Source organism: Trachurus trachurus (genome assembly GCF_905171665.1).
Source record: "Trachurus trachurus genome assembly, chromosome: 19".
Classification (NCBI taxonomy): Eukaryota; Metazoa; Chordata; class Actinopteri; order Carangiformes; family Carangidae; genus Trachurus; species Trachurus trachurus.
In genome coordinates, this window is record NC_139913.1 from 22318305 (window position 1) to 22343130 (window position 24826).

A 24826-nucleotide genomic window follows, 5' to 3' on the forward strand; every position below is an offset into this window, starting at 1 on the left:
ACTGTAAGTTGAGATTCTGAAGGTTCAGGATGGATGTTTAAGCAAAGATCCAGAATTGATATGATATTTATTGGTGTTGTCATCACATTACCGTGCACTGAGTCAATGTGCTTTTTATTTTGTCAGAGATGCTAATTGCGAGTTGGTGTTAGTGTCACATTTCCATAGAGTTGCATTAGCGTGTGTTGTTGTTCCAAACTACAGCTCTTGCTTGCAGTGTCCTTTTTCATTTGTGATATGTGCAGTGAAGTTTATTGAGGGGGATCTAATGCAATGCCTGTTTTCTTTTTCAGCTCTTACCCATGGTGCAGTGAGGAGCTCTGCCTCGTGGACACAATTTAGGAGTATCAACCCTCCTTTATCCTTTCCTTCCCCATTACCCCTTCCTCGCCCTCCTCCAATCCGAGCCACCCACAGAACAGCTTCCCCCGTAGATACTTCTTGCATAACATAGGAACACATACGCATTCTGATCATTTACCATGCAGGCTGGGACTTTGTGAAGGCAGACAAGTGAGCAAAGACATACAGAAGGAAGTGCTGGAGACAAACATACAGGCAATAATCACGGGAAGATATGTAGACATGACCAAAGGAATGATATTTTTGGAAAACTGAAGATGTAAAAATTTATATTTTGTACATCAAACTTTTAGTACAAGCTCATAACAACTCAAGACAGACATTTTGCACGCACAATCCAACATTTAGTTTCCTTGGTTACCTTGACACACACGCCACGGTCTCATGATGATGTGCGAGGTGATGCCCACCATTTCTGAGGATGGGCGAAGTGGGACTGGCGGAGGGCCCTCCTCACCTGCCGGGGCGGGGGTCGGAGGCCCCGTAGGTGCCATGGGAGGAGGAGGCTTCAGCGGGAGGGAGACCAGAGGCGGAGGAGATGAAGGAGGCAGCACAGGGAACCTGGAGTCCCTCATGGTCAACATGCTGACAGAGAGGGAGAGGCTGCTGGAGAACCTGAGGGAGACACAGGACAGTTTGGGCACGGCTCAGCTCCGCCTCCGAGAGCTCGGCCACGAAAAGGAATCACTTTCAAGGCAGCTATCTATCGCTCTGCCACAGGTACCACTGTGTGTGTGTGTGTGTGTGTGTGCGTGCGTGTGTGTATGTTAAAGGTGTACAGAAAAGAAAACTGAATTTGAGCCCACTCTGGATCATAAAATTAATGTGATAACTCATCTTTCAGACGATGTAGGCCAAACTTTGTGCAAAATTCTATTTTTGAGTAAATCCGGGATGAAAGTGTGTATTTTTTTTTTCGCATTGGATAATGCAGGCACACGGATTATACGTCAGCCTGTACACGATTCATCAGCCACTGATATTGGATCCGTCATCTGTCATTCAAACGTCTGAGACACGCACACACACACGGAGCTCGGTCTCGCCCCAAGCTTTGAATATCCCGCCCGCTCGATAACGACCAATCAAATTCGTTTTCCTTACTCTGGTAAACTTGTGTTGCAGCTCGTGACAACTCGGCGCGACAAACAGGACAAACGGCCATTTCTGTACACCTTTAAAGTCCCCCTAAAGAGGCATTTTAAAATTTGTAAAAATGCTCTGCTATGACTATTTTTTGATTAAAATTGCTTTCCCACAAAAAAAGTTGTTTAAAAAAGCTGCCAAATAGGCTAAAAACAGGTCTACTATTTCTCCCTCATTGAAAAATTCAGATACTATGAATATTCATGAGTATGCAAATGCATCATGACTCGCGCCCACCCACCGCCACCGTGTTGCTATGTAACGGCGGTGCGCGTTAACGGGGCAGGAAAAAATGGAGGAGTGAAGTCAAAACACAAGGTTGGCACTGGGGTTCGAACCCTGGTCTACCGCATTCAAGGCGGCGACCATAGACTGTAAAAAGAATGGACGTAGCACCCGTGACATCACCCATTGGTTTGGGGGAGTCTGTTTTGTGCTCCTACTACAGGCATTTGAACTGCGCCATCTTGGATTTTAGTGGGAGTGTACTTTCCATATTTGGAGAAGTGCGGCGGTTTGCCGGCCGAGAACCCGCCCACTGAACTCAAAGCAACCAATTAACAGCCGGTAACTGTTTGCGAACCTGTCACTCAACGTAACCACGCCCCCATTTATGAAGCCTAAACAACACTAAAACGGTTGTGGTACAAAAAAATTCACCCCCCCGACAGTGTTCACGGAGGTGGAAACTATCGGTAGAGACCAAAGATTAAAGGCACCAGGCTATAAATATGTTTTTTTAAGCTGTAAAGTCGGCTATTTTAACATGGAGGTCAATGGAGAGTTGCTCACTTCCGGTCCCAGCCCCCAGAGGCCGCCGGAGAACTGCAGTTTTTTGAACGCAGAAGTGGTCTCCACTTGTAGAACCCACAACTCCCCCCTTGGCGGCGACCTAACCTCTGGGCTACAACAACTAATGATAACATGTTTGAACATCTAGGGCCGGATCTACTAAGATCCCAGATAGCGGGCGCTAAATTGTTTGCGCCCGCTAAAATATTGCGTGTTTGGTTAGCGCACGCAAAACAGGTGATCTAAGAGTAACCCGCTAAATGAAAACACATGCAAACCGCAGTATTCGTTTCCGCCATGGAGAGTGTGGACAGAGAGCTGGATGGACGAAGGGACAGAATGACATTTGATCCGATGCATACAGTGACGGAGCTGAGCAGCCAGGTACTGGAGAGGAGAGGAGCGTACTGCAGGACAGTTGTGTGCCGTGCGTAATGGCGCCTAAAGACACAGCTGAAAAACTGTTATCCTACAGAATTACCCAGATGTGAGGAAATGCAGAGATGTAAGATCATGGGGCTCTAGTAGGCATCAAATCAATAAACGCATACGTTTTTACAAAGTTGTATCAGTTAGTACATGGTTTTCAGACGTGGTAAATAAAGACGCAAAAACAGCCACCGCAATCTCTTCATGGTTTGGTAAATCACATTGCGTGCGCTAAATAAATCTATTTGCATCTACTCCTCCCAGTATTTTGTGCGTTCTGGCAGAAAGGCCCATATTTACATATTCATCAAGGCAAACAGGCTAAATGGATTGCACGTGCTATTTTGCCCGTTTAAGAGACGCAATCCTCGGTGCGCCCGGTTAGTAGATCAGGTGTGTTTGCGCGTGCAATCAGGTTCGCACATGTTTTAATACACGCAAACCTTTAGTAGATCTGGCCCCTAGCTGTATAAGATCACAACACAGTGAACAACAAATGTGATGCAAACAAAATCAACAGGATTGGTTGCTAGTTTCGTGACGCATGAAAACTGACTCCAATTTGAAAAATTGAATCCAGTTTTTTCAGAATGCCTTGTAGCAGAGCCCACACACTAAATTGACATGTTAATAATTTCAAAAAGGGCATTTTTGGTTTAGGGGTCTTTAACAATATAAACCACGTTTCATTTGGAAGTGAAAGTATATGCTTTGGCAACGCAAGTGCGTTAAAGAACCCTTCTTCTTGTCTACCCTCTGTGCCATCAGCCTAGTTATGTTTGAGTGTGTTTTTCTGAGTGTCATTGTGAAGCAAGCTCATGAGACATTAAGCCTTTGCTGTGACAGTTCATGCAGAGTGACGCAGCTAGAAAGTGGATGTTAAATACCCCCTTCCCCCCACCCCCCACCCCCCTGCATCTTCAGTTGAGTTTTCCTCACTAATGTTGTTCTTACTAATGCAGTAGCTTTATGTGCCTATCATCTTGTGGCTGTTTAGTCTAAGTTGCATCCGCAGCGTTCCCCTCATTGTGTAATCAAGCTTTATTATGTTTGTTGACCATGTTGTTAGCAGATGATTAATGACACAGGAAGATAATAATTGTTAATGGCTTCGGCTTGACTTAAATGAATACTTGATTTCATAGGAATTCTCTTTAGTTTACTCAGTGAAATTGCTTATTAATACCGACTGGAAGTGGAAAATTTTATCCTTTAGTTGTAATATGAACAGCTTTCCCTCTCCACTGGGACAAATCCCCAGCTCCGAACGTGTGTATTGTGTTTACAGTATAGTTTTCTGTCACACTTTACAGTCCTTGCAGCACTGTACACAAAGTCTCCATTTGTTTGTTGTCTGCATAGTCACAGTCTAGTCAAAGCAAATTCATCTGATCCTATATTGATCTAAAATCAAGAGATATACTTGTTTTCATAGTAATAATTGTGGTAGATTAATCAGTAAGTCGATCAGCTATTTTGATAACTGATTCATCATTTAATTCATTGTTAAAGTAAAATGTCTCCTACTTCTAGCCTCTATTTTTGGGAGTGTTGGTTTGTTACTATTAAACATTGATTTCACATATCATTCAACAGATTAATTGACAGTGATATTGATCATTATTAGCAGCTTGAAACATCAGGTACAGTGATAAGCCTCACAATATTAGACCTTAAAAGAGCTACACAAATAAATATGAGATACATGAGATACAATCATCACTCAAATATCAGTTTCTTATGAATAAACCTCAGTTTCCTTGCAAGCCATAGATAGTACTGCAAATTAATTTAAATGAATGGAGGCCACAGCCTTCAAAGATAGAGTGAGATGAAATAGAAAAGAAATGACAAGGGGACACGGGAAGCTAACTGAGTAGCTGACCCTTACCCAAACAAGAAACAATCCCATAAGGCCAAGAGCCAATGGACCCACTGTGTTACCATCTGTATAGATCTATCTCCGGCTCTTTCTCTCTTTCCCTCCTCCATGCAGACAGACTCAGTTCATTTGAATAGTTTCAACTGTTTTTGAATCATAAAGCACGTAATCCTGACTGTAAACATCTGCACTTCATTGTTTCTCACAAAGAACTATTGTCTCTAAGCTGTAGCCATGGATGTGTTTTATTGAGACATAAAGAAATCATTCTCTGACCGTGGATTCTCTGGGTTTTAGTCTTTAGGTTTTTTTCTTCCTCTCTCTCTCTCTATTTTCTTTTTTGAAGCAAATGAAGACGTGCTCTCCCGTTTGCACTCTGTTTGAACACTGTGCAGGTTGCAAATGTATTCCCAGAGGTGTTGCAAATGACATATCGATGCTCTGTCTTTTTCCTTTTTTTTTCTTTTTTTGGGGGAGAGAGAGGGGGTCTCACTTGTGCATTCCAGTGCAGAGCCATTGTGTAACAGTGTGATGTAATCCATCCATGAATGCGAGTTCACAGTGAAAGATGAGCAAGAGAGAGTGGTGGAGGAAACTGTGTCAGTGATTTACATGATTATTATGTTGGTTTACATCATGTGCGTCTTCCTACGGCCCTGGTCTCAGGTGTTTTATAAAGTGCATTTCTGGGGGGCTTTAGTTCTATATATTTTTAGCATTTGAGCATTTATGCAAGTGTGTGTGTTTGTGTGTGTGTGTGTGGTGAGAGCAGACCATTCTATTTAAATTTAAGACTCACTATATTTGGCTATGTCTGGCCTGAATTATTATTTGTTCCTTTAAACTCTTATTGCAGCTCAAGTGGCTGTGCGGAGACCACTTAAACTATTAAAACCATTCATTTAAACAGTTTGTTTTCTTTGCCCCTGAACGCAGCTTGTGTATTCCACAGGAGTTTGCTGTGTTGACTAAAGAGCTGAACGTTTGCCGGGAGCAGCTTCTGGAGAGAGAGGAGGAGATTGCTGAGCTCAAGGCGGAGAGAAACAACACACGTGTAAGATGTTTAGCGGCCATTTTGCTTATTAGCACTGTAACAGCCTCTATGTTATCTTCCTCACCCATTGTGGTTGTGGGGGTGTGACACTGTTTCATTTGCTATTTCCCCCCCTCCTTCTCTTTCTCTTCCTTTTTTGTCCATATCTGCTTTTCTTATCTCACCCACTCACTCCTTGTCCCTTTCTGCTACCCGGCGCTCTCCTCACAACCCAATTTCATCTCATTGTCGCTTTTAAAACCCTTCACTCCTCTGCATATTTTCCGAGCCTTCTCTCGTCTATCCCTCTTTTCCCCTCTCCTGCTCTCTCCGTTTCTGCATCTTCCCTCAAACCACTTCAAATTCCCCGTCTTACCTCTTTTTTTATTCCTCCTGTCACCTCCACATCTCCTTCGCCTTCAACCCCCACACTCCTGTAGTTGTTGCTGGAACACCTGGAGTGTCTGGTGTCTCGCCATGAGCGCAGTCTGAGGATGACGGTGGTGAAAAGACAAGCCCAGTCCCCTGCAGGGGTCTCCAGTGAGGTGGAAGTCCTCAAGGCCCTGAAGTCTCTGTTTGAACACCATAAGGCCCTCGATGAGAAGGTAGGTCAGAGTGTTTAGCTTTGAGCTGTTATCAGACTCTGCATTTATGAAACTGCTACTGTAGATGTGAAAATCTGATTATGGTGAAAAACAAAGGGTAAACATGCTTCACTTTTACACTTACTTAAAGCAGGAGTAAGTGATATTTTTGTGTTACAGTACAGTAATATAAGTCTTAACTAACTCCATCGGCTGACAAGAAGTTATGATGCGTTCAAGGCAACCCGTAACTCGTGGTTTTCCGACCTGTGAAGTCGTACCAGTTCCATCTGGTACGAGTTCACGGGTCGGAAAAACACGAGTGGCCGTTATAGTGACTTTCACAGACAACAGGTCAGAAAAACACGAGTTGCGGGTTGCCTGGAACGCTACAAAGTCGTAAGTCGTGACTTGAAGCCGTAACTTACGGTTTCAAAAGCCTGCCTGGGACGCAGCATTAGACAAAACGACCGGATCGCTTACTTCTGCTTTAATTTAATTCAGTTTAACATTTTGACAAACACAAACAGTATAATCCCATGACATGAAGCGTTTCAGCAACTGTCAGCTCAGTTTTGGGCTTTCTGGTCTGATGCTGCTGAATATAGTGGAACATTTATCAGCTAAAGAGACAGAGTTTTTTTTTACTCAGGAGTGAATATTACACTTCCAGTCATCAGGTGACCAAAAACAAAACAATAGACTGATGTTATTAATGTTACTGCTGTTACTGGAGGTTGAAGAATAAATGCTACATTTCAACTCAAACCCTGATTAAAAGCTCCATGTTTGTAGCCTGATAGGATCCAAGATGGCTGCACTACAAACCAGAACATGGACTGTTTAGCATCTAATTTGGATTGACTCTACAATACATCTGTGGTTATGGTGATGGCCATTATAAGAAGAATAGGCTAGTTTTAGCTTCCTCATTACCAAACAAATGTTAAAATGATATTAGAACAATACTGTAAAAAAAAAAAAAAAAAACAATCACGGAGCAGATGACATGTTAATCATTGCTTCTGATTTGTTATTTCTGCTCAGAGTAAGAAATACCTTATGTTCTGTTGTGTGTCATGAGCTCTCTAATTGGCTCCATCTCCTCCAACCGTTTTGGGCTGTTTCTCAAAAGCTTATCAAGAGGCACCAAAGACCAAATCCATTTTAGCGACACAAATGCAGCTTGAATCTTAAATTGCGAACATCACGATGGCCAGTGGACTCACCTCCTTATTGCTTCGCCGCACAGGTGCGAGAGAGGCTCCGTGTGGCCCTTGAGAGGGTGTCCATGTTAGAGGATCAACTTGCTACGTCTTCTCAAGAGGTAAAGTCCGAGGAAAATGATTTGTCTCAAGGATACTTTAGCTCGGCATGAAGAGCTCCAACCAGCGAAGGAAACATTAATTCATATCGTCCGTCTGCTCATTTTGTCTCCCTCTTTCCAGGTAATCTCTTTAAGAGACCAAATTAAAAGACGTCAACAAGGGGTGGACAGCGGGAAAGATGTAAGGGAGGGCTTTTGCATGTTGGTTCCAGTTGTTTTTGTGTATGTGTTAGCGTCAAGAAAGTCAGTAGAGATTAGATGTTTGGGTTCCATGGTGTGTCAATGTGATTTCATCTCATCTACAGCTCATTTATATCTAGCTGAAATCTTCATTGATTCTAACTTTTTTTTTTCTCTCCTCATCACTGTCATTTTTTTTTTTCATACATTGCCATTTTCCCAGCGACTACCCAACGGCCCCTCCTCTGGCCTGGAGGACAGCGAGCTGGAAAGACAGAAAGAAGGAGAGATAGAGCGACAGAGAGCCGAACTCTCCCAGCTGAGGGAGAGACTGGCCCTCATGTGTCGGCAGGTGAGTGTGTGTGGCTCTGTCTGTCTATAGACTGATGTACTGTAGCAGTTGAAACTTCAGAGGGAGGGGCTTTCTGAAAATGAGGGATATTTGACTTGGGGTTTAAGAGGAAATCAGAGCTGAATATGACCGATGGCACCGCAGCACCAACACACGGCCTCTGGGACTGACATTAAAACTATCAAATTCTTATCATTTTAACATTGACTGTGGTGGTGAAGAAAGGAGCAGCAACAGTAAATGGTATTAGTAGAAACATACAAACAGGGCAATATAGGGAGGTTTCCAATTATATTACCCACACTGTACAACCCTGAAACATTACTGGATGTCATAAGTCAGTCTGCCTGAACTAATGCTGTGCCCCATTTGTAAATCTGGTGTAAAGGTAAGGTTAAGATCAAGATTAGGGATTAAGTAAGAACTGACGTTCAGGTTATTATGTTGGTTAGCAACACAGTGGACATAGTCAATCAGTCAGTTCAGCTTTATTTGTGGCCCTGTAAGGCAATTAGTTTTGTAGCAAGTAAAAAAGACTTTAAAAAAACATGAGACATACGATAAGAGTGAGAGATAATACAGTGGCCTGACACAACATCAGTAGCAGCAACTCAAGTTGCCCGTACAAGTCAAGAGTTATAACAATTAGATTACAAGCACATTTATACCTAGGCTTTGATATTCCTGTTTTGATTTATAATTTAGATTACAATGAACGCTGGCTATCATAATAAAGTCCGTCAATGCACTGATTTAACAGCTTAATTCACAAGCATCTCTGACAGTGTATCCCAAGAAGGATGGGGACGATGTCCAGTAGCTCCACTGGTTTCCCTCGTCCCTCTTGTGGCCAGTTAGACCATCACAGCTGCCTTGAAAAGTCATAATTATTATAATGTATAATGCACATAAAGAACCCATTTCAGTTTAATCACAGACATATTGTATGTGGCCTTGTGTGATAAAATACTGTATAATAGGTGATAAGTATCTAGATGAAGATGATGAAGTGACTGAACAGAAAGCAGAGACACAGACGGAGGCACATTCTGCCTGTTATCTGTGTCAGTGCCCTACAATTATGTCAGCGCTGCTCTTTAGGAGTCTTTTACATTGGCCAGGCAGACATTTGTAATCTATCACTGTCGTCTCTATTTACACTCGGTGCTGTGGCAGTTAACACCGACTCACGTAGGTTCAATCTGTGTCATTTTGTGTCCCTTTTCGTGGTGTCACGTCAGGTTGGGGAAATAGAGGAACAGCTTGCGGCCGCCAGGAGGGAGGTGACGAAGTCGGAGGAGGCCAATCAGAAGCTCCAAAGGGAAGTGAAAGAGGTCTGTCGGGCCAATCTGTCTCTTCCTGGCCAAGACCCTGAGCTCCCTCGACTCCCGGGGCTACAAGTGTATATTTGAACACAATGGGCATATGCTGTAGAATACTGATACGCATTATTTGGTAATGAGAGGGGAATTCAGAGAAATGAAACAGTAATGAGGTGGAGAGCACCTTACTGATATCATTGTAGATTTAATACTCTAAAATCAATGCAGAATTAATTCTAAACAGACTCCTATAGCATTAAAATGTACTATTTATGCAGCACATAGAGACATTATTTTTCTCTTACCTGCCCATTATCATATCATTGTGATGCAAACTGTTATTATCATGCATTTTATGAAAGATCTGACGCTTCATTATCTTGTTTCATGATACATCGCTGTCTCCTTCAGGCTCTTTGCCAAAGGGAGGACATGGAGGAAAGAATTACAACACTAGAACGCAGGTAATCTTTGCCGTATTTAAGGAATTTGTTTTTAATTTTAATGAGGATGTGCGCCTTCTTTTTTTTTTCCCTCTGGAGCCTGAATTTTCATACATCAGCTGTAATGGACATACTGTAGCAGAAGGAGCATATGTTTCACCTGTTGGCCGGCAATGTGTTGCAAAGGTCTCCAGAGACCTCTTTATACAGTCTACGGTTGTTTTACATAATGGCATTTGCATTATATTCTTATTAGGAATTCAGCTGTGCGCAATAAAAGCAAAAAAAAGACTTTGTGGCTCACAGTTTAATGAAGGTAACTGATTGTGGACATCCTCCCCGTCCAATCAAATGTGTAATATAAACAGTTATGATTAGTGTTTAAAGTTGGCTCAGTACACAGCTCCTGTCACATTTTTCTCTTTTAACAACTGATACAAAAAAAACACATTTGTCCCAATAAAAAGTTTCTGAAATAGCTAGAATTTAGTGTATGTGGATTGTGGATTAATCTTACATTTGATAGTGGCTTTGTGTTGCATGCAGGTACCTCAGCGCCCAGAGGGAGGCGACTTCTCTCCATGATATCAAAGACAAGCTGGAAAATGAGCTGGCCAGCAAGGAGTCCCTGCACAGACAGGTAGGGAATGTCTCGAATAATAAATGGCCTGCTTTTGTTATGGCTGACGGTGGTGTCCTGGATCTGGTGTCTACGGGTTCAGGTTGAAGCTCTTCATACATGTGTGTTTATGTTTGTGTGTCCAGAGCGAAGAGAAGAACAGACAGCTACAGGAACGTCTGGATGAGGCCAAGCAGAAGCTGCAGCAGACCCTCCAGAGGGCAGAGACGCTGCCTGAGATCGAGGCCCAGCTCGCTCAAAGAGTTGCTGCTCTTAACAAGGTACTTTGACACTGGGGTGATAAAAATGTTATTATAATTATTATATAATCATTATCCCCATCGGGATATTATTGTTTCTAGAAGCTCGTTAGATTTATTATAAATCAACTTTCCCCTGTAATGTAGGCAGAGGAACGCCATGGAAACTTTGAGGAGCGACTACGGCAAATGGAGGCCCAGCTGGAGGAGAAGAACCAGGAACTACAGAGGGTAACATCACTTATTTTTGCTCTGCTGTGTTACAATTCCCTTTTGTCAGTGGAATGCAATCCTTTTATTTTTTTACCCTGAGCACTTCTCTTGTGGCCTCATCTCTTTTTAGGCTAGGCAGAGGGAGAAGATGAATGACGAACACAACAAACGTCTCTCAGACACAGTGGACAAGCTGCTGTCTGAGTCCAACGAGAGGCTGCAGCTCCACCTCAAAGAGAGGATGGCAGCGCTAGAGGAGAAGGTGAGGAGGACAACAATCACTGGTGCTGTATAGTTTGTGGAAAATAAGAATAAGAAAAACTAATGTTTATTCCTCTGCTCTGTTAGAACGCTCTTTCAGAGGAACTGTCCAATATGAAGAAAATCCAAGATGATCTTATAGCTAATAAGGTATTTATGGTGAAAATACATTTTCCCCACAAGGAACAGACACAATCCTTAACATAGAGGTCAGATGAGAGCCGTTCTCCTTTGTACTTTAGGAGCAGCTGCTTGCTGAGCTGGAGCGAATCCAACTGGAGCTGGATCAGCTGAGAGGCCGGCCTGGCGCCTCTTATTCCAGGTTGGTCACAATGAATTTTTTTTTTTTTTGAGGGGGGGTATTTATACAATTAATATACAGTAAGCTTTGCAGTTAGTGTTAGTTAAAGCAGAATCTCCCAAGGGATGCTGTATTTACACTGTTCCAAGACACTTTTTTGTTTACTCTTGTTTACTTTTAATGTACTTCTGCTAAAATCTATTTTTAAAAAAGTCATTATTGATACAGCACCTAGAGGGTGTTGTTGTGGCTGCCAAATATGCAAATAAGTACACACTTAATTCATGTGGATGCAACTCTTTTCGTGTCTTTTTTTGTTTGTTTTTTACCCAGAGATACTTTGTTGTGACTTTTCACCCAGAAAATGGGCACATTGTCGTTTTCAAGTGCTGTGACATAACAAATGAATTCTGGATCTCACCGCAGGGCGGGCAGCGTGAGCTCACTTCCCTCCACCCTTTTCCGAAGATCTCTTCCAGGGAGCGCCTCAGAGCTGCGGTACCCCCAGGGTGGAGGCTCGCTCCCATCTGGCTACAGCAACTCCTCTACTGGGGTGGTGGTCAGGAGGGCACACCGCGGCCGCTGGGGGCCGCCCAGAGACGATAATAAGGTGCTGAGCTGAAGCTGAGATACCCCACACGGAAAGAACCTATAGCTTTTAATATAGGTTTGAACATAAAATTGGCCATTTTCATATATACGCATATATGCTATATATATGGTGCATATGCAGCATATATGCACAGATAAACTGCATATAGGTTTCATATATCTTCATGAGGATATATGCGCATATATGAAACCTATATGCAGTTTATCTGTGCATATATGCAGCATATATATATATATAGCATATATGCGTATATATCAAAGCGGCCAATTTTATGTACAGTATGTCACATATATTCAAACCTATATTAAAGGCCTCATGCTGTGTACTTTTCTCTGGGTTTATTTATCTGCTGATATCCCTAACAAGATGTATCATTGGTTTTGAGTACCTGTGATCTGCTTAATATCGTTTATACTGTCCCTTTCTGTTGCCTCTTTCTGGAGCTCTAGCAGGCACAGGTCATTTGTTCAGTTCAGTTCAGTTCAGTAAACTTTATTGTCAATCACACAATGTAACTGACAGTTACACAGGGGATCGAAATTGCGTTTCCCCAAACTCCAAATGTGCAATTTAAAAACATTAAAACATTTAAAAATGTCAACATCATCATACCACACATACATGACATAAAAAGCACAAATATACTGACAGAGGCCTATGATGTTGTGGGGAGGTAATAAAGTGCAATATGAAAAGTGCAAAGTGCAGAGCAGCCAATCAGAAGAGAGAATGAGAACCTCTCCTCTGATTGGCTGACTGTTTTTGAGTGGCATGTGGTCGGGCCAATCACAGGCAAGTAACTGAAACCTAAACTGCATTCATAAAAATTGAAAAAAAAAAAACTGGTCACAGTGGGCGGAGTTACCTTGTGTGTGACATCACAGAAAGGAGGAAGTGCTATCTGCTCGTCTCAAAGAGAATGTTCCTACAAATGGGCGGTGTGCGTTTCTCCGTTTATGACCAGTTTGATGCATGGGGCAGTATATACGTGGCCCAGAGACCTCCCCAAGCATGAAAAAATAACCAAAATCACATTTTTCATGCCATGGGGCCTTTAAAACCTATAGGTTCTTTCCGTGTGGGAATGATGATTAGGATGATGATGGTTGGATGGATTATTAGAATGAGACACATCATGAACTGTGACCTCACCATCATGTTTTCTGTGTCCAGTATGGGGAGTGGGACAGCGGCTCGATGCTGGGCCCGGGGTTTGAAGGTGAGGGAGGCTGCTCTGATGACGAGGACGACAGGGAGACACTGTTTGGATCGGAGCTTCTCTCTCCCAGCGGACAGACAGATGTACAGACTTTGGCCATCATGCTACAGGAGCAACTGGAGGCCATTAACAAGGAGATTAAGTATGTTCTGTGTTTTTTGCAGTTTGACTCTTTTTTCTGTCTGTCTCACTACAGAAATTAGGGCTGGGACGATTCGCTTTTCTCCCGATTTGATTCTTCTAAGATTTTTTGGATGCCGATTAGATTTAAATTGCGATTCTACGATATTGCCGATTTTCTCGATTTTTAGTCTGCATTTTTAACACCGGTGAAACAGTTGAATGATTATAATTGTCTACAGACTATTCCAGGAACCATATTTCCCCAAAAAATACACATCACATGTAAGTCAGCTTTTAAGATTTGTTTACTCTCTTTTCAAAAGCCTGGACTGCATAAAAGAGGCAAAAATAGAGTAGCCTATAGAAAAAACAGTCTTCTGAAACCTTTCTGACAAAATGAGATATAGACTGAGGTAAACTACATTTTAACATTTATCTGCACACAAATACTGTAGGAGCCTATAAATTAACATACTCCATTATAAAGTGAACTTAAACCCTTTTCAAAACCTGGACTCTCTGTATGTAAAAAAGGTGAACAAATGCACATTGTACAATACATATATAAATAATATATATAAATATATTATATATATAGTATAATATATATATAAATAGATTTTAAAATTTAAAAATCGTCAAAAAAAAAATCGCAATACTTATGTGAATCGATTTTTTCTCCCACCCCTAACAGAAATGTTTGTCGCTTGTGTGGAGCGAAAACCTTGAAGAAAATGTTTAAAAGACCTAAAAAGACTTCTTCTCCACCTCTCTCAGACTGATCCAGGAGGAGAAGGAGAGCACAGAGCTGAGGGCGGAGGAGATCGAGAGCCGGGTCAGCAGCGTCGCCCTGGACGCCCCGCCTCTTCCACCTTCTTCACTGGGGGGACGGGACAGTGTCGGGAGGGGCTACATGACTCCTTCCATCACCTCCTCCACCTTGGCGTCTCCCTCTCCTCCCAGTTCTGGACATTCCACCCCCCGTCTGCCACACTCCCCCGCCAGGGAGACTGACAGACAGGTACAATGTCGACGCCGTCAAAGTGGAGATATAAGCTTCAGATTACCCCTTTAAAGGGATAGTTCAACATTTTGGCAAATTGGCCCATTGCCATAATCGCTATAGTCATAGCAGTAGGTTCGTTACCTTTAATTGTCGGTGCAAGCTATTTTTAGAACGGCGGAGCAGAGCCGTGAGCTGCTCAGAGCTACGCTACGGAGGCTAAAGGAATTTCTTGGTTTCCCTCATCAAACTCATCAAATACACAATCCAACAACTCCAAAACGCTTTCGTGGACAAGTTGTAACCTGCACAATCACCACGCTTATGAGATAATAATGGAACGTTACAAAACGGAGCCGTCTGCTTGCTGAAAAACTGTCCCTGAACGGAACGCGCACCAACGGTTTTGCATGAATGCAGGTCACAACTTGTCCACGACAGCGTTTTGGAGTTGTTGGGTTGTGTATTTGATGAGTTTGATGAGGGAAACCAAGAAATTCCCCTAACCTCCATAGCGTAGCCCTGCGCAGCCTGCTGCTCTGCTCCGCCGTTCTAAAAATAGCTTACACCGACAATTAAAGGTAACGAACCTCCTGCTATGACTATAGCGATTATGGCAATGGGCCAATTTGCCAAAATGTTGAACTATCCCTTTAAAGTCAAACATTGTAAATCTACTCATTTTTTTCCCGACACTACAGAATAGCAAAGATGGTGAGGAATGCAGAGCCCTTGCCCTGATTGACTCCAACCCTCCCAACGTTCCTCGAGCCCTACGATTGGACCGGATGACACACACCCACCCCGGTGCCGGCCTGGACGACCACCGTGAATTTCGCAGGTACTTTCCAGAACCGTTCCTCTTAAAAATACTTTACTGAGCGATGTTGACATTTACCGCGTTCTGCTTCCCCCCCATGTCTGTTTAGTCTCTCTGCTGATGGGGCCATCACTGCAAGCCAGGACTCCCTCCACAAAGCCAGCAAAAAGAAAAGCATCAAGTCGTCGATTGGTCGTCTCTTTGGCAAAAAGGAGAAGGGGAGGATGGGCGCACCTGGGCGCGAATCTGCCTCACTGGGTTGGTTGAACCGTTCAATCACAAAGCCATTTCCATTCTCAATGTATCTATTGACAATGAGGTGAACTCATGAAGTGATTGTCACACTCCTCTGACCTCTGACCTTTTGCAGCCTCCACACCCTCTGATGACCTCGGTTCAGCCGACCCCTTAGGTCTCGCTAAACTCGGGACCGGAACAGTGGAAAAAGACCGCCGCAGCAAAAAGAAGTGAGATTTATTTATTTATTGGATCTCTATTAGCACCAGCACATTAGCTTGGCTATTCTTCCTGGAGTCCAAACATTCAGTCAAAGTTGACCACTATTCCTCCAGGTACATCAAGGATAAAGTAGAACAAAACAGCTAACACAATCCCAACAACACGGATACAATCACACAGTAGACGCAGACATACGTATAACACAAAACACGATACACCACCTGTACAATACAATCAAGAATCAATAAATATACACATACAGGGGGAAGGCAACACAGTAAAACATACAAAAACCGAAATAGTAATCTCATAGGGCAGGGAAGAGAACAGGCACCTCATCATATAGCATATACCAACTCAGTCGTCTTTTCCACATGTTTCATGCTATATAGAAATCTCTGAACCTTCCCGTAGCTTTTAGTGTTTTATTAAATGGCACAGACAGGTGCCATTGGCAGAGCATGACACTAACCAACCCAGGGGGATAGAGCTTTTTATTCCCCTGGTATCATTTATTTAAAAAATATATGCCCTTGAGGTGCTGCAAGGCACAAATGTCATGGTATCTTAAGTTCAGTGTGATTTTCTATTTATAAAAGGATACAGCAGTAAGGTGAGATATGAAGAAATTAATCTCTGTCAAACTTGTGTTTTCCACTCTCCCTGCCAGGCACGACTTGTTAGAGGAAGCCTGTCGTCAGGGTCTGCCTTTCGCCTCATGGGACGGCCCAACTGTTGTTACATGGCTGGAGGTACATCATGGCCCAGTGTCCTGCTAAGTGGAGGGGATCAGTCCGGTTCAGATGTTGTTATTCATGAGTTATTTACTGAGTTTGACCAGTGACATTTAAACATTGGTTCTTCTTTGTCACCGGATCGTTTGTAAGTATCATCATTCGTCATTTCAAGTTGCCGGGGGGTCAAATGTGCGGCGCGTCTTCTTTCTGTTTACCCAGCTGTGGGTGGGGATGCCGGCGTGGTATGTGGCAGCGTGTCGTGCCAACGTGAAGAGCGGCGCCATCATGGCCAACCTCTCAGACACAGAGATCCAGAGGGAGATCGGCATCAGCAACCCTCTACACCGGCTCAAACTCCGCCTGGCCATCCAGGAAATGGTCTCCCTCACCAGTCCGTCTGCACCTGCAAGCACGCGCTCTGTAAGGATCAGTCAAAAAAACCGCTGTGCTAGTGTGCGATCCACATGCGCACACAGATTGGACACTGACAAACATACACTGATGTCAAGGATGTTGTGTTTGTGCTCTGTCGTTACAGTCGACCAGTAATATCTGGATGACGCATGCTGAGATGGAGTCTCTCGCTGCTGCCACCAAGCCAGTAAGACGGAGTATTATGTAACATGTCAAATATTTTTATCATTTTATTTTCATTATTTATTTACTTTATGCTTGTGACTTCTGCACTTCTTTGATTTGCATAAATCCGAGACAGCTCTGATACAAATCCTATTCCAGTATTTCCTGTATTATTGCTTTATGTTTTGGCCTCTCCACACATGGGAGTCCACACACTGATGAACTCTTTTCTTTTTCCTTCTCTCTAATTAGGCATGTTTGGCTTCACCTTTCCCTTACTATTCCTCAAAATCTGTTTTTGATGTAGTGTTTTTTCCAACTAATTCTCACTCACTAACAAAACTTTTCCTCCTTCTGCCTTCCCTCTCCTCCTCTCATTCTGCCCTGACACCAATTCACCATAACACCAACACAAACACACACCCCCACCCCCTGATCTCCCCCCCTCCTCTCTTTGCGGCTCTCTGTGCCTTTCTCTCTTTCATTTCCTCTCTGCCCGAACCACAAGGAGCAGAAGGAGTTCAGCTGGGACCAGGTGAGTTTTTATATCAGGACACTTGTGATCATCACATGCTGCAGAATAACGTGATGCTTGTTACTGGAAGGCTGAACCAGTCTGGTGTTAGGTCAAGAGGAAATCACACACATTACTCACTTTGGCGCTTCGGGAAATGACGACATATTAAAATGACCTATGATGCTTTTTGATCACAAACATAATTTAGTGAGGTTTACTGTAAGCACGTACCAAATGCCAAACATACCTCCAAATGTGCGTAATCCAAAAATAACACAAACTGACTGACACCAACTTGTAAATGCTATTGTTCCTCACGTCAGTTGTTTATAAAGAGCATAGTTGGACGCTTTATTAGAGTCTGTTTGCCGTCAGTTGAGAGTAAATGTGTGTAAATCTTAAACTTATCAAATGGCTATAATGAAAACCAGAAGGACCAGCACAGAGGACAACAGAGTGAAAATCACTAGAGTTTGGGTTATAAGACTTTTTCTACAAAAAAAATCACTTCGGCCTAAATTTACTATTTAAGACTTTAAACAAACCATCTAATGTAAAACGTGTCCTTTCCTGTGTGTAGCCCGGGAATAGCACTGGTCCATACGAAATTAGAAAACAATAAATACTGAAAAACATACCGTGAGGTAGCTTTAAAGGGATAGTTCACCCAAAATTGAAATTTCACTCATTATCTACTCACCCTCATGTGGACTAAGGGCTGGGAGAAGTTTCAGAGTTATCCGTGGCTTCTCTGAGTTACAGGGGGTCTCGGCGTAGCAGTGCATGTCCATATAACGGTTGAAAATGGATACCAACTGTCTTCATAACAAAAAGACACACCAAAAAACATCCAAATACCTCCATGCTGCTCGTATGTAATGTCCGTGTTGTATTGAAGCCCCGAAATGTGAAATTGTCCTGAAAAAAATTAAATGATGAACCGGGAAGGGGAGCTTCCGCTACAAACAAGCTTGAAATATAGACTTATTTATTTTTTTTCGGGACAATTTCGCATTTTGGGGCACGGAGGACTCTGAAACTGCCACGGATAACTCTGAAACTTCTCGACATGAGGGTGAGTAGATAATGAGTGAAATTTCAATTTTGGGTGAACTATTCCTTTAATCAGTGTTGTGTATCTAGTAATGGCTTGAATGGAACAGACATGTAAAAGTTACTCACTACAGTTCTAAATGTCACTAATGACATTAGCCTACAGAAATTGGAAAATAACTATGTGAACTAAATATTACACTTTGAAACTTTATTATAGACGTATCTATGTCCTTTCTCTCTATTCATCTCCATCCTTCCCTCCGTCCTCCAGATCCTGGCCTACGGAGACATGAACCATGAGTGGGTGGGGAACGAATGGCTGCCCAGCCTGGGTCTACCCCAGTACCGCTCCTACTTCATGGAGTCACTGGTGGACGCCCGTATGCTGGATCACCTCACCAAGAAAGAGCTGAGGGGTCAGCTGAAAATGGTGGACAGTTTCCACAGGTCTGAAAGAGAGATTCTTGGCTTGTTTGTGACAATTTATCCATCTTATCAGATCTGTTTGATTCTCTCAACTTTTTCCTTGCACCATTTATTTCCATGGGTGTAAATATATACCAGCTTAATTAAAGCAGTGTGTCATTCTCACTTACAGGGTGAGTCTTCACTATGGTATCATGTGCTTGAAGCGCTTGAACTATGACAGGAAGGAGCTGGAGAGGAAGAGGGATGAAAGTCAACATCAGAACCAAGGTGAGCCCTGTGGGTTTTTTTTTCCTTTATTTCTTTCTTCAGTTCATCCATCTCATATATATACACAAACCCACACACACCAAAAAAAAAAAAAAACACATAAAAGACAAAGCATGCCTTCTCATAACCTAATACAAGTATCCAGTGGGTAATAAGCCCTGTGGTTAACGGACAGATCTTCTCTTCAGATGTGATTTCTGCGACTACAACGTCCCGGAGATAACTGTTACTCTGTGTCCTTCTCCACAGATGTGATGGTGTGGTCCAACGAGCGAGTGATGTGTTGGGTGCAGTCAATCGGTTTGAAGGAGTTCGCTGACAACCTGTTGGAAAGCGGCGTGCACGGGTCCCTCCTGGCGCTGGATGACACCTTTGACTACACTGACCTGGCCCTGCTCCTCCAGATCCCCAATCAGAACACACAGGTACTCCTCCACACTGCACCGCCTTTGTTGAAGCTGAATGTAGAAAACAATTCACATTGCTACACCTTCTGTTTGTCCGTTGCTGAGATCATCTCTAAACTCTTAAATTATCTTAATTATGATCTTAAAACTCTGGTGTCTCGCTATTGCAGGCGAGGCAGCTCCTGGAGAAGGAGTACAACGCTCTCATCTCCATGGGAACGGAGAGGAGGCCAGATGAGGTACGACACAGCAGACTGTCAGTAGAAAATCAATCAAGATAATCACTCCTGCTAGGAGGGGGGAGGGTGTGTCGATTGTAACCACCCAGACTAAGACTATTTTACTAACAATAGGGCCTTTGATCCAAACTTTTCAATCCTTTCTCTTTGCCAAATGTGTGCCATGATCATTTCCTTTCTGCTGGTAAAATACTAAAGCAGACTGAAGGATCTCTCCTCCTTATAAAGACAGCCTTATGGCATGCACTGCTGGCAAATTGTTGGCATGCCAGAGTGGTTCAGCTGTGTTTACACCAGTGCTAATTGCTTAGTTACAGCATGTAGGACTAAAAACTGTGCAACTGTGGTATATTGTCACAGCAAATCCTGCTTTGTCAAATACTACTTTGTTAAACCCCACTTATGCATAATGAATAAGACCCCGAAATAGATCGCCTCAACTGTGAACACTGACGTTTATTTAATTTGTCTCTGCAGGACGGCACGAAAACATTTACACGGTCACCATCCTGGAGGAAGATGTTCAGAGAGAAGGACCTGCGTGGCGTGACCTCCGACTCCTCAGAAACATTACCTGCCAATTTCCGTGCCTCCGCCATCTCGACCCCCTCCGTCACCCTGAGGAAAGTCCAGAGCGAAGGTGAGGAGCGTGCCAGGATCTGGTGTTCTGCTGTTTTCTTGCAGGGTTCTTACGGATCCTTAAAAAGTCTTAAAAGGCATTGAATTCATTAATCTAAAAACAAGGCCTTAATTGGCATTAAAATGTCTTAAATCAATTTTTCTTAAAAATGTTAACACTTGGTAAGTGGGATTTTATGGTTGTAATTAGTCTCAAATCTCAAAATAATTGGTAACATTCCGACATAGAGAAGTTAGTGGCGGCCGTCAACGCTAAATTTCTCACCACCACCAACTCCCGAGTCAGTGTTTTTTTGTTTGTTTTTTTCAGACTTTTTATACATTTATTTTGAAAGGACAGCTGGAAAGAGACACAATCCAATGTTCATGTAGCAGTCACTTTACCTTAGATCACATACAGGAAAGTGGGTAAAATTGTCCCTAACCCTATGTAATTGATGTGGTGTTTTTTTCTTTTTTCTGCATTTGTGTTTATTATGAAGTCAGTCTTAAATTTCATTTCAAGTGGCTTTAAAAAAGTCTTAAAAAGTCTTAAATTTAACTTGGCTTAAGCTGTAGGAACCCTGTCTTGTTCTGTTGAAACATTTGTTAGAAAGACAAAACACAATATTTATCATGAAACATTAAACCACTTATACTAGTCTGACATACATTACAGAAGATAGCGCTACCTAAGCCTTTATGATCTTTACAGTAGCTATTTCCATTTCACACCTCAAGTAAAGTGTAGTGGCTAATGTAGTCAACATTTCTGAATTTTGATATCAAGATGTGGCATGAAAATAAAGCCAAAAAAAAATCAAAAATGAAAAGGGGAATGGAAAGATGCTGCAACACATATATTCATGTAGGATTTTATACCAGACAGTTTCTAGTTCTTTTGTAGTGCACAAAGTAGAAGTGAATCTATCACTTCAACCTTATAAGCTTAGTTAGTTTTAAATAATGTTTAATTCACACATGGTGACCATTTTACAAAGGACATTTTTCATTTTGTACCTTGCAGGCTGCCACCCTGGATTTACTGAATATTTATTGAAGTAAAGTATCCAGGTTTAAGAGATAAAAATGTAAAAGATGATTGTGGTCATTGATCAGCATATTCATTCTGTAGGTGTGTTATCATCATCTAGTAAGAGCTGAGAGTCTGAGAGTCATTGTTTTCCTTGTCTGAGGAAATCCAGTAAACAAACATGAATACATTGGAAAAGCAAAGTGAGTGTGGAGTGATATTAGTTTCTGACATCTAGATGTTGTCTTGTGTGTCTGTATCCTCTGACTGTGTGGAGACGTTCATCCTCACTGAGATTCTGGTTTGTTTGATATGAAGAAATACACAACATTTGTTAATGTCAGATTTCCCCATGTCTCCTCGAGGCTATAAAACAGACTTTGTTAGGTGAGGTTTTCCGTGAAACAGATTATACTACAAACAAATTCAATGAGTCACTTTGATATAAACAGCCAGTTAAAGAGAGGAAAACTTTCAATGACACGGCAGAGTAAAGGCAAGGGTGGGAAATTTGTTCTTTAAAGGTCGTTTCATGGTAGATAGATGCCTTTGTTAAGACAATTGATGAGACTGAAAACAAGGGGAGTGAGTGAGACTAGAGTAGCATACAACTAACAACATGATCCATGGATGTTGCACTGTAACACTGTAACTTCAGGTCTGGAGAAATGTTTTACACTTGGATCTTAGGTTTATACTTGCAGTATGTTGATTTAGTTAGCCTTGAAGGGAAACAGGCCAGACACCTGAGTTTGGTCTTTGTTTAACTAAACCCAGATTAAGCTAAGCTAACAAGCTACTTTTACATTCTTCTCTTTTCCCCTTTTTTGTTAAGATTAATAAAATTAGATGTATATTTTTTTGAACGAACTTTCGAAATGATTGTGTTACATTTGGGAGTCAGGCCCTAGAGTCCTTGTGCTAAAGCTAATCAGCTACTGACTTTAGCTTCATTCATACTCACATGTACCTCATGGCAAAAACAAAAAAGCATATTTTTCGTGATATATTCGACAGCACCCCCTGGCGAAGACAAGTACATTAGTGCAGCACTGTTAATACATCATCATACAAACTAGATAAAATGTATTTGAATTTTCAGCAAAATATCTTTGAAAACTCCACTTCTGCAGGTTTACACTGATTTAGTTGTATCTGTCTCATTGAACCACATGTATACAGTACATTGACTAATTACACTGTTCTCTCTATCAGTAAACTCTGGTCCAAGAGGAGAGTCTGGGTCCGTGAGAACATATTCCTGCTAAAAGATAAGCACACCAGGTGAGAAAAGCAGCTTCATAGAAAACTCTATCTGTAGCTAAAAATAGCTCCTGTGAACACTAAATCAAACGCCACATCTCAGCAGGAGCTATTCCTGTTCATCAGGTATGTTTTATTCTGTTTTGCAGACCCCCACCTCCATCCTAAACCAAGGAAAAAAACACATTTTTGAAGAAAAAAAAACTGAGGATCAAAACAAAAAAATGGACACTACGAGACGACAAAAGACGCTCGAGTCAGACGCCTCGAAGAATCAAAGACACTGAGTGAATGATTTCTGAAAAGATGATAAAATAATGAGTGAATGTCTGTTTATTCATCTGTTTCTCTCTCTCTCTTTCTCTTGTTCTCTCTCTCTCTCTCTCTCTCTCACTCCATCTTGATCCATAGTTGTGGCATGATGCTGTTTGATTCTGTAGAACGTGACCATCGCCTATCGTGATTTCATCTTCTGTTTTTGAGTGTGAGACGGCAATATTGACACAATGAATTTATAGTTTTTAAATTGAAAAATGCATTCCTGTCCAGATTAAGAGAATGGTTCCCCGACACACATCCTTTCAGGTGATCTTACTACGATTTAGACTAAAAATAGAACATACTCTGCCTAGTAACATAACAATACAGTAGAGTCTGGGGGGGAGGAAGGTTCAAAGGGAGAATGTAAGGTGTATAAAGGGTAAATGAAATGTATGTTCTTAAGCCATAACAGATGAGAGATGCACAAATGTGAATAGGTCGGACAATGAGACAATTAGCAAAGTGCTTTATGACAAAATCCTGTTCAAACTGGGAAAAAGAGAGTTAAGCATTTGTGTTAATATGCATGCCAAAATCAACCATTTTAGAGTGAACGTCATGATATCAATCATCTAATGATGTGAAAGCTTGGGTCAGGACTTTGTAAAATGTGTGTGTTTTATTTTTATCATTTTTTATGATAACTGCTATTGTATGTATGTATGTATGTATGTACAGTATGTATGTGTGTGTATTAAACTGTACGTTCATTTCATACTTAGTTTTAAGACTGACTGTAATTTCATTTTAGGTTGGAAAAAAAGGAAATATGTTTTAAATTATGGACATTTAAGATATGCTACTTGTATGTGTACATTTTGAGAAAAAAAAACAAATTGTGTTATGATTTAAATTCATATTACTGGAGAGTAGTGATGATAATTGAATATAATATGATAACAATAATGATAATGATTGTAAAAGCTGTAATTAAAAAAACATACCTGTAAAATGCTATTGAGGGAGTTATTTTGCAGCTTCCTCTCACACTGACTGCTCACAGGTAAGAGGCTGTAATAGAGCTCACCATCATCTATTCAAACATGAGCCATTAAAACGTATACATCAAGTTTATCTTTGAACTGTCAGCTCTACAGTAGCTTCAACTCTTTACGGCAAGAGGCATAACAAAGACCTCAGAAATACTGAAAGACAACACATGCAAAGCGTGAGGTGGAGGAGAGGGGCTTAGACAGGTGGGATAGCCTCTTATGCAGCTGTAATTTGGATTTAGCAGCAACATCAGACATAATAGCTAATAGGGACTGGGAAATAATATATATATATTTATTTATGTTTCACAACATGAAATTACACCTTTATGTAATATCACATTACACAAAACAGACAGAAGGTGACATAATCTCAAGGTCTTTCTTTAGCCTTTTATTAGGCCGATATACTGTATGTTCATAAAGAAGTGGACAGCAACATATACCACAGGAGTCAAAGGGAGAAACATGAACCAACGCATAGTTAAGTTATATAGAATTATATTTATATAATCATATAGTTAGTAGTAATAATGATGAAAGGTGAAAATAATAGGATGAATGAAGGATTTTTTCAAATGTATTTAGGATTTAGCTAATTTTGTTTTGAACCTTAATTCCTTA

At 41.7% G+C, this 24826-nt stretch overlaps 1 protein-coding gene across 1 annotated transcript; it reads left to right on the plus strand.

The window, feature by feature from the left end:
- Positions 1 to 747: 747 nt before the first annotated feature.
- Positions 748 to 23150, plus strand: LOC311002291 (liprin-alpha-3-like; the record flags this gene model as incomplete). The annotated part of the gene is made up of 31 exons (XM_083993612.1): positions 748 to 1083; positions 5565 to 5666; positions 6086 to 6250; positions 7482 to 7556; positions 7678 to 7737; positions 7960 to 8088; positions 9330 to 9422; positions 9822 to 9874; positions 10400 to 10493; positions 10619 to 10753; positions 10880 to 10963; positions 11076 to 11207; positions 11294 to 11356; positions 11449 to 11528; positions 11934 to 12117; positions 13294 to 13481; positions 14240 to 14483; positions 15167 to 15306; positions 15395 to 15543; positions 15656 to 15752; positions 16415 to 16496; positions 16701 to 16901; positions 17020 to 17082; positions 17569 to 17595; positions 18905 to 19080; positions 19232 to 19329; positions 19579 to 19754; positions 19907 to 19975; positions 20453 to 20615; positions 22842 to 22910; positions 23039 to 23150. The coding sequence occupies 30 exons, from the start codon at positions 748 to 750 to the stop codon at positions 22892 to 22894; spliced, it is 3711 nt and encodes a 1236-aa protein (XP_083849738.1). The 3' UTR covers positions 22895 to 22910; positions 23039 to 23150.
- Positions 23151 to 24826: the final 1676 nt, after the last annotated feature.